The 10,353-nt window shown below is 58.3% G+C and overlaps 1 protein-coding gene across 1 annotated transcript; it reads right to left on the minus strand.

The window, feature by feature from the left end:
• Positions 1 to 74: 74 nt before the first annotated feature.
• Positions 75 to 10,114, minus strand: DCST2 (DC-STAMP domain containing 2). Its single transcript, XM_075540754.1, has 15 exons — positions 9,859 to 10,114; positions 9,587 to 9,757; positions 9,172 to 9,273; positions 8,686 to 8,883; positions 8,102 to 8,167; positions 7,423 to 7,636; positions 7,072 to 7,229; positions 6,058 to 6,222; positions 4,418 to 4,585; positions 4,183 to 4,283; positions 3,403 to 3,533; positions 2,930 to 3,057; positions 2,516 to 2,609; positions 2,265 to 2,414; positions 75 to 180 (listed from the first exon to the last, which is right to left on the minus strand). The coding sequence occupies exons 1-15, from the start codon at positions 10,112 to 10,114 to the stop codon at positions 75 to 77; spliced, it is 2,208 nt and encodes a 735-aa protein (XP_075396869.1).
• Between the last annotated feature and the right edge of the window lie 239 nt (positions 10,115 to 10,353).

The following is a 10,353-nucleotide window of genomic DNA, read 5'->3' on the forward strand; positions in this document are numbered from 1 at the left end:
TTACTGGGGGGGGGGGCGGTGGAAGGGACGAGGGTTTCTGAGGCTGGCTGCTGGGGTGGGGAAGGGTCTCCAGGTCAGTAGGTCTGAGGGGTCCCAGGAATGCTGGCTGGCTGATGGGCTTCAGGCATGGGCTGCTGCTGCTGCTCCTCCTCCCTCTGTGGAGACTCCTCCTCTAGGTCACTAGTGAGGAGGAGGAGGCAGTGGCCAGGTCACCACCCCTCTGTTTTCTCTGCTGCATCCCTGCCCCTCCGTGCAGATTCAGCTCCTGTTCTTGACCAGCACTCCAGCTTGAGCTAGCCCACAGGGCACAGCAGCTCGGGGGTTGCAGCCAGCCCCTCAGGTGGAGGCCCCGGGCACACGTCGGTGGGCAGGAAGAGCAAAGCCAGCAGTGACCTCAGCGTCATGCCTGGTCTAGGCATAAACGGTGCCCTCTGCTAACCCAAATTTCCTGTCTGAGTCCGCTGGACAGAGATCATTGCTTCCCTGCGACCCCCAGAGGTTCCGTATTACCTCCTCCCGACACCAGGGCCCTGCTCAGTGCCATGCTCACACCACTACTTTCTGCAGCCTTCCTGGAGGCAGGTGGCTTGTTCTCAAACCCAGCGCCCGCCCGTCATGGGAGCCATGTCCCCAGTGCTCTAGCCGGCTGCCCTTCTCGCTGCTCAAGTCCAGTCCTTCGTCAGCCACTGGTTTCATCCAGGCCTCTCCCCCGAGTTTAAATCCCAAATCCAAACTCACTGCCATGGAATAGTTGATTCTGATTCCTGGCCACCCTACAGGACAGGGGAGAGTGGCCCCTGTGGGTTTCTTCACAGGACTAGAAAGCTCCCTCTGTCCCCTCAGGGAGACTGGTGTTTTTAAACTGCGGACCTGTGGGTATCCTGCCTCCTGGCCTGCTAGCTCTTCGTCCTCCCAGCCACCACCCCTACTCTGACACTTCATCAGGATACAGATCCTGGACCACTGGGTCTCCCCCCTCCCCCCCCCCGCACCTGTGGGAGGTGTCAGCCCCTTCCCTTCCCCAAGGCCAGTCATCTCACACAGGTCCTAAGGACACCTTCGGTCTCTCCCAGTCTCATCCTTCCCCTGACCTGACCAGAAAGCGCCCGAAACCCTTAAATCCCATTCACAGGGAACATCAGCCACGGAAAACCACTCAGTGGTGTGCCCACTGTAGCCGATGGTGCGGCTTTCCATGTTAGCTGACCCTTTACACGCCCTGCAAATCCCTTCAGCTCCAGTCAGCTTCTTTCACACTCCCCATGGCAGGTAGTTCTGCCCTTACCACCCACTCCTTCAACCTTCATTCCACTCCCAGCCACCCCGCACCCCAGCAGGTGTCCTGGCCTAATCCCCAGAGAAAAGAGAGGCCACCCAGCTGGAGCAGGCTCCACTGTTGGAGGGATGGATGTGCACCCTTCCCCCTGCCTCCAGTGAGCCTACTTCTTTCCAAGGTCAGCCTAGCCTGGAGCCCGGACCCTTGCCTCCCTCCATGGCCTTTCTTTCTCAGCTCTTAAATGCTCAAGTCTCCTTGTTACTATTTGCATCCTGTTGAAATCTCATTGTTATTTGCATCCCGTGGGAACCACTCCACGGGAACCTTTGAGATTGTGGCCTTTCTTCCAAAGAACTCTCTCTAGTCCACAGCCCTGCCCCTTTCCAACTACACACCCCTGGGTGTCCTACGCACCCCTCAGAGGTCTCAAGTGGAATGAGTTCTCTCTCTCCAGAGGCCTAGTCCCAGGCATGGATGTGCCCTCAGTCCAACGGAGGCCACCACGGCCTCTGGCCGCCCTGCTTCCCACCCTGCCCCCACTGTGCCTGAGCTTCCTTATCCTGAAAGATAAAAGTACGGACGTGTCACTCTCCAGCCGAAGATCTTCTGATGGCAAGTTGAGCCTGAGCCTTTCTGTCTCCATCTTGATTTCCAGCCTTATCTCCCAACATTCTCCAAGGTCCCCACCCAGACAGACACACGCAGACACACATTCTCTCTGTTTCCCCCTTAGGCTCTGCTCTCCCAAATGTCTCACATTCTTCACACTCACATGACTCTCCCCCTGGAATGCCTTTCTCAACTCCTTGGCCTGAGCAACCACCAGCTTGCCCCTAAAGCCCAGTGGCTCCTTTGCCCCCTTTTCTATGGAGCCTTCGAGAATATACCCCTATCCCAACTGGCTCTTCTCCCCACCCCCCTGCTCCGCAGCCGCCAGACCTTGCCCCATGCCCTTACTGGGGCACTCTCCCTTCCCGCCCCCACTCACCTGGAGGGAGAGCTGGACCTGGAGGAGGTGCTGGTTCTCTCTGTTTCCCATGGTTCTGGGATCGTGGGCTGCAGTAACCATGCCTTCTCAGGCTCCTGTTTTGGAGCTGCAGGCAGCCATAGCGGGGGGCTCTCCTCCTCACTGGAGTCCCTGCAGAAGTCTCCTACTTCAGTGGCCCCATGATCCCTGGGGGGAGGGGCATTCCCACTATCCCCCTGGCTCCATACACCTCCTGTCACCAGAAGACTCACAGCTCCAGGTCCAGGTGTCCCTGGTCAGAGAGGGGCGACGCACACACGGAGCAGGTGTTGCCCAGAAGGCCGAAGCAGGTGGTACAGAAGAGGCCTGGGGGAGACCCAGAGGGAAGGATATGAAGGCGTTAGCACCCACTGTGCCCTCCCCCTCTCCCCCAAACCTGGGGACCTTCCTGGTCCACACCGGGGAACCACTTGCCTATGAGTCCTATTTCTAGGGGAGAATTTTAAGGTAAGTGTGATGGAGATGAGTTACCTGGGGGCTCTATGTAAATGAACGTGCACAGTGTGAAAGGGAGGATGTCAGAGGTAAGAAACGATATACCCAGGAAGGACCACCTTCGGGGGAGGGCTCTATGCCAAGGTGGTGAATCTGGCAGGCAGAAGCATGCTTGTCTGGGGGGCTTTCACCTCGGCAGCCTGGGGTGGGGCAGGACACGAAGTTCTCCATGTGCCTCTCGTCCTGGGGCTGCTCACAGGCCAAGCAGTAGAGCTGGTGTGACCGAAAGGGGCTGAGAAGTGGAGCCAGGAAGGGACACCTGTGGAGAAGCGCCCCAGACACTAAGCCAGCCAGTCCAGCCAGCCTTAGAAACTGGGAGCCTCTCTCCACTTCTGGGAACTACCTCCAACACTCCGGAGTCTAACCCCATCCGTTTGAATTTAGCAGCAACCTCTCTGTCTCCCAGTCCTCCCCCTGTCCTCGGTTCACCCCCACCCCTAATAATGCCGGCCCTTAGTTCTCCCTCTCAGACCATGAGTACCGTGGGATGCACACCTTGATGAACCAAACCAAATCTTTTGACACCCCGGCCTCTAGCTCTTTCTCGGTGGTCCTCTCTCAGCCCACCCTACTAAAGACCTCCGGGGCAGGAGAGGGGCTTCACCGGTGACCCAGCAGCTCCACGACGCTCCCTGGGTCCTGGTCAGTTGCACGCCGCCTCGCTGCTCGGCTCAGGGTGGACAGCAGGTTGGCCCGACGGCTCAGAAGCATGCTGTACAAGTAGGAGATCCTCTCCTGGGAGAGGACAGGCCAGGAGTGGGTCCTACTTGGCTCTCCGGCCCTAAGCTCGGTGGGCTTGGAATGTCTTCCCCGCTAGCTCCCCTTGGTCTTCTGTCCAGCACCTATGGACCCCTCTAGGCTATGCTCCAAGGACCTTCCCTCTGAGAAGGCTCTGGACTCCCTCAGGTGGAGGTCGCCCATCCCTCCCTCTGTGTTCCAAAGCCCCCTTCCTCTTCACGCTTTAATAAAGGTCACTTTTATTGGAATGTCTTATGGGAAGCCTCCCATGGCAGCCCGGGCTCCGACCCGTTCTGGTTCATCCTGTCAGCCTTGGAGCACAGCACAGCGAGTGGCAGGTGGCCGGCATAGGGGACGCAGGAGCAAATGGCAAGTTGCCATCCACACCTGAACATGCCACCACCTCCGCCCACTTCCGCGGCTTTACTCAGACTCTGCAAGCAGGCTGTCTCCGGGAGCCCTGCCCGGAGAGGGAGAGAGAGAGGGAGAGGAACCAGCCCCTCTGGGGTCCAGCCAGCAGCTGCTTCAATCAGAATGAGAAAGGGCCAGCTCAGTAGCTGAAGGACTTCAAGTTCCCCCAAGTCAAGGTAGAAGACCACTCATTTGGCAACCTGGGGAGCGGGGCAGGGCCTGGCTGGCCTCTCACCTGCTCCCGGGAGGGGTAGTAGGAGGCACAGATGAGCCGCCGCAGCCGACTGATGTAGGCACCAAACAGAGTGACGAAGAAGCACAGGCCGTACATGCTACCTGGAGCAAAGCGGGCACAGCCAGTGTTGCCAAGGGCACAAGGACCACGCCAATCCCCGGCACACGGTCCCAGGAGCCCATGTCCCTCATGCCCGTTCCCCCAGAGCCCTCAGGGATAGGGTGGGTGTTGATACCAATGACTAGGTAACCAGTGGGGTCTGGCTCCGAGGGACGCAGGAGGCAGCGCCGGGACAAGATAGTGATGTTGCCTTGTTGCAGGACATCGAAAGCAGACGCGAGATCACGGTAAATCTTCCCGGTGTAGCCTTCCCCTTCCACACTCACGGAAACCAGCACAGGGCCTGGGACAAAGATTCAGGCCGCGTGAGGACACTCGTGGTAGTGGCCCCCTCTGGCCTGCAAGTCAGGGGAGCAGGACTTGGGGTGCCCTAAGTGATTACCCTTCCTCTAAGAAGCCTCTGGACTGCCCCCAGGTGGGGTCACCCCCTCCTCGCTCTGTGTTTCCAAAGCCCCCCTTTTTTTCATTCTTTAATAAAGATCATTTTTGCTTGGAATGTCCCATGGCGAGCCTCCCACAGGACCGTGGGTGAAAGCGTTAGCCTGCTGTAAATCAAAGAGACTAGCAATATCACACAATGTGAGATTTAGCTGTTTAGAAAGCCAGAGTGGAGTTTTCGGTCAGCTGCGGGCACCAGCCCCCCTCCCTTGCAGTAAAAATTCCTTTTAAGCTTAATCAGTAGGGATGGTCCTCTACCTTTGGGATGTGGTAAGCAAGGCCATTAAGCCAGCCAGCCAGGCATGAAGCATCCCCCATTTAGATAAGCAACGGAGCATGGTGCTTTGGGGATGGTGGTCCGGTAAATAACGCATGCCAACGTAGCCCTTGGGAAAGTCTATGTATGGATGGCCATTTCCTGAGATTGCTGAAAAACCTGCTCTTGGTCACATAGTTTGGGGCGTAGCGCTTGCTTGACTCTCACTGGGTTTCAGAAGCAGTTTGGAGGCAGCAAACCCCACTGTTTCCTTCTGTCCCGTGCTTGCAGAATAAATGTTGGGAGTCTTTCGAAGGATCCTGGTCTGTCGTTGGATGAAACAGTGACAGGCGACCCACCCCCTGCCCTTGTTCCCAGAAACACAGGCAACCTCAGCCCCTGGCGCCCAAGACTGGCCCCCTGCTCTGGCTGGATGGCACTGGTGCCTGTCTGCCCAAGCCCCCGGATCTGAAATGACTTTAACACATGCCTGCCTCCACGACCCACCCAGGAGCACTTCTTTTAAGACATTTGCTGAGCACCCGGCTGGCTGGGCGGCAGGACTGGACTAGACGTCTTGTTTTGTTCTCCTCTGTTGACCCTCTGGTACAGAGAATTGGATTATCATCCCTGGTTCACGGCACACTCTCAATTAGCTACCAGACCCTTAACGTCCACAATCTGATCTCTTTGATTCCTTACTGCACTCATGGCTGCTCCCATTGTCGACTTAGTTTTTTTACCCGAGAAAATGGGAGCTCTGACAGGTTAGGCAACTCGCCGCAAGGTCCTTACCTGGGACCGGACAGAGGTAACATTTGCACCTAAGTCCCTCTGACGCTAGAACCTGTATTTATTTTTTAGACTGTTATACCCTCAAAGTGGTTGTAGGTGTTACTTATTATTTACTAGTTGGAAGAGGGGCAAAACCGGAGGGTGGTGAGTGACAGGGACATGGGAACCGGTGGTCCCTCCACGGTTAGGGGTGGGAAAGGGAAGATGTGGGAGAGGCTAGGGAGAAGGCAGACCAGGGCGAGGGGCCTTCCTGGGGCGCCACTCACTGCGGGCCACAATCTCCCCCTGCAAGTGGTGCCGGGCCAGGTCGAGGACCCAGAAGACCGCATAGTCCAGGAAGACCAGGAGCAGCACGAGCAGGAGGTGCTGTGTCAGTTTGAAGATGGCCAAGATGTAGAGAATCCGCTCCCAGCGGGACAAGAAGATGGAGCCTGCGTACAAGTCAGACAGTCAGGAGGCGGTCTTCCCACTCTCCTGCCCTCCAGACCTCTGCTCATGGACAGGGCTCCTGACCCTGGCTCAGTCGAGGTTTCCAGACTCCCTTCTGGAAAAAGGAATGCAAAAGAAGTCAGGGGACCCACAGGCAAGAGAAGCAAGCCCTCTGCAGCGACCGAGGGTCCCATGCTAGAGGTGCAGGCCTGGCTTCTCCCTCTGGACCTTAGAGGCCCATTCCCAAACTTGGGAGTCGTCTCCCCAGGAGCAGAGTCGCCTTCGCTGGGCTCCCTGCTTACCAGACTCCTCCCACCCAGGTTCCGGCTTCTCTTCACTGCCTGCACTTTCTGCCCTGCTGTCTCCCCAACTCTCAAATGCACCCATCGAGTGGATTTGACTCATGGAGGCCCTGCAGGACAGGGTAGACTGCCCCTGTGGGTTTCTGAGACTACAACTCCTTACCGGAGTAGAGAGCCTCATCCAGACACTCCGGTAGGGGGCTAGTGGCTCGAACTGTTGACCTTGCAGTCCAACGTGTCATCTAGGACGCCACCAAGGTGCCTCTCCTCACCCACAGCCCACCCATTCTCCTTTCCTGCTCCACATCTACTCCCGATCTGGACATCTAGACATCTAGAATGCCTCAAGAGTTAGCACCTGTCCCTTCTCGCTCTCCTTTCCCCATCTGACAGGGGTCCCCCAGGGACAGGGGCTATGTCTCCCTCTCAGTCTGACATTTCCTGGACATCTGGGCTGTCTGCCTTCCCTCCAGCTCTGCAGGTGTGAAAGGATGGCCGGGGAGGACCAAGGGGCAGGAGAGCCCTCTCCCTGCTGGCCTGGGCCCTCACCTGGCTGGATGTAGTGACTGGCCTCGTGGACACTGAGGGGCAGCACCGTGGGCAGCCCCGCCTGGGAGCGGACAGCCTCCATGCGCAAGAATTGTCTGGTGATATAGATGTTGTCGAAATTGTCCCAGTTCAGGTAGCAGTACCGGTAAAACAGGGCTCTGGTGGGATTGGGATAGAGTGCACGTGAAGCCCCTGTTCCGCCCTGGGGCCAAACCCCACAGGGCACTCCCTCCCTTCCTCCTTGCAATGTCCCCCTCCCAGGAGAGTCGATGGGATGGGCTAACCCTCCACCACCACCCCACCAGGAGGGCAGTCCTGGATCTCCGGGCCAGAACCCAGGTGGCTCCTCACTGAAGGTAGAGAAACAGGAGCAGCAGGGACGTGGTGTAGCCCATTAGAGCCAGGGTCTCTCGGACACGGTACAGCTTCAGGCTGATGGCCTCCTTGAGGTCCAGAGCGACCTGAGACAGGCTCTGAGAGGCATTGAGATTCACCGAGAAGTGGTGGGTGGCTGTTATATTGAACTCAAATTCCTGACGCACCCGGTTAATCAGCTTCATCACCGCTGGGGTCAGCAGGTCCGGAGGGAATGTGAGCAAGGAGCGTTAGAAGGGGGCAGGGCTGCCCTTGGAGAGGGGTGAGGGGCAGCCAGGAACCCCAGCATGGGGGCCTGTGGACTGACTGCTCCCTATCTGTGCCACCAACCACATCCCCAACCCCTGCCCATCTGTGCAGTGCACACTAAATGCTCCATCGAGAGATTGGTAAATGAATCCATGAACCGATCTCAATGGCCTGCCCTAGGCGCAGGGGCCCTGGGTCTGGTCCCAACTCCTGCCCTTAAGCCAAGCTGCTGGCAGGCTCCCCACTCCTCACTGGCTTCTGACTCCCAATCTATCCATGTGGGATGAGGCCCGCCTCGGTCACCCCCCCCCCGCCCCCAGGCTGTTTCCCCTCCTGCCTGGTCACACACTCCCACTCTGGGAAGAGGCAGTGGGGGGAGGATGGAGCTAGAAGGGGGTGGACTCACGGACTCCAATGTTCTGGCGCAAAAAGGGCTGGATGTAGCTGGGGATGATACAGAACACCTGGACCACTGAGAACAGGTGACAAAGGGGTGACAGGCGCTCGGAGAGGCAGAGGGTCAACCAGACCTCCCAACTCCAGAGACACACCCCCTTTCAAAGGGCCCCTTTTATGTTTTGGCCCTCCCAATGTCTGATGTCCCTTCCAGCCCGCCCCCCCCTGCCCCCGGCGGTGGTGGCCTTATGTGGACCCCCAACTCATAAAGACCCCATGTAGCAGACAGAACGGAACTGGTCCAGAATAGGAAACCCTTTGAAACACAATCGCAAACTCACTGCGGAAAAGACTGGAGTCTTTTCCGACTCACAGCGACCCTATCAGACAGGGTAGAACTGCCCTGTAGGTTTCTGAGACAGTAGCTCTTTACTCCAGAGGGCTCTGCAGCCTGTGGCTTATCTTCAGAGGCGCCTGAATTTCCAGGACTAAGAGCCTGTTCAGTGCTTCCAGCCTCTCCAAGACGCCCACTCTCTCGATCGGCCCCGCCCACCAAGCCGCGCCCCGCCCACCCCTACCCCCGGGTTTGCTCACCGCTGGCCAGGCCGCACAAGGCCAGTTTGAAGGGCATGAGCGCGTAGCACAGGTGGTAGGCATGCGGGATGACCTTCATGCAGTTGTCCTTGGCCTCCTCGAAGACCCCGGAGCACTTGGAGTAGGGGCTGCCCAGCTCGGAGTTGCACACGTCGCCGATGTGCAGGAGCCAGTGCCACACGTTGCGCAGGGCCCTGGCTGGGGACAGGGTCAGGGCTGGCGCCAAGGCAGCATCTTCTCAAGGGACTGGGGAACACGGGGAGACCCCGCCCCCACTCCCACCTCACCCCACAAGGGAGACTGCAGTCCAGGTCTCAGCAGTGCTGTATTCTGGGAGGTGCTAGTCAGCTCCCAGGGGGGACCAAAGAAGGTCCTGCCCAGACAGTGTTGGGGTGGGGGAGGTCAGGGTCGGGAGTATCAGGAGAGACTGGGTGCATTTTACACCCCGTTCCCGCAAAACTAAACAACAAAAGCAAATATGCTGACCCACGTGTTTCACACCATCCATGATGGACCGGAAGAACTTTCTAACTCGGTCACCCACTGCTTTGGCCTTCTGGGCAATGGCTTTAATCTTGCTCAGGGCACCTGAAAGGCATTGGGCAGGGGGGCAACTATAGGTCCCACGGCCTCTAGGGGCTGGCTTCTCACCATAGCCCCTGGGCCAGGGAGGAGAGAAGGGGCCGGCCGCCACCCTAGAACTGGAAGTTTGCATGCTGGGGCCTGGGAGAGTGGAGGAGGCCAGATCAAGGCTTGGGGTGCAGGGTGCTAGGACCAGACACTCCAGGCCAGGCTTCTGAAACTTTGAGGTTAGGACCCAGGAGTGCAGAGAGGGTCGGAACCCTAAGACTTTAGGGCATGTAGGATGGAAGAGGGGGGATATGGGACTTAGGAGGCTTACTGACAAGGGGTTGCTTGGCCTGCTCCAGCACCTTAGCAGACTGGTTCAGGGCCAGCTCAGCCCCACAGGCCACAGCCTCACTGGCCCGGGTGAAGTTATGCAGGGTGTTGGCACAAGGTCCTTGCAGGACCAACCCAAAGGAGGCCACCAAGAGCAGTATCTGGCCTTGTCCTGAGGGAGATAGCGTCATGGACCAGAACCCCTCTCCTGCCCAAGCCCAAGGACCTGTCCCGGGTACCACCACCACCGGCCCCCCCAGGTGCCAGGCTCACTGGAGAAGGCCTGGGGCAGCAGTAGCAGGACAGTCACTCGGACCTGGCGAGAGAAGCCCATGCCCAGGCTAAGGAAGGCGGCCAGAGTGAGGGTGCCCACCAGGCAGCCCCAGGGGCTACGCCCTTCCACCAGCAGTTCCAGGAGTCCATAGGCCGTGGCCAAGGTCAAGCCCAGGAGGAAAGCCGCCACACTCCGCACCACGGCCCGAGTCATGCTAGGCTCCTGGGCCCTCCAACGGGGCACAGCATTCCTCATGACTTGGGGCGTGGCTGCTGAGACGAATGTTTGCCTGTCTCCAGGAGATGCCCATGAGGTTCTGTGGCTCTTAAAGGGTCCTGGAATGTCTCACCCACCGTATTCTAAGATTCCAGAGGGCCTTTGCTGTGTCTCTCCAGGATTCCCTTAGCCAGTTCCTAAGGACTGAGGAGGGGAGAGGTGGGTCTCGGCTCCCCTTCTTTACCTGAGCCTTTAGTGCAGAGAAATGAAGACACAGC

The sequence above is a fragment of the Tenrec ecaudatus genome, chromosome 1, assembly GCF_050624435.1.
Source record: "Tenrec ecaudatus isolate mTenEca1 chromosome 1, mTenEca1.hap1, whole genome shotgun sequence".
In the NCBI taxonomy this organism is placed as follows: domain Eukaryota; kingdom Metazoa; phylum Chordata; class Mammalia; order Afrosoricida; family Tenrecidae; genus Tenrec; species Tenrec ecaudatus.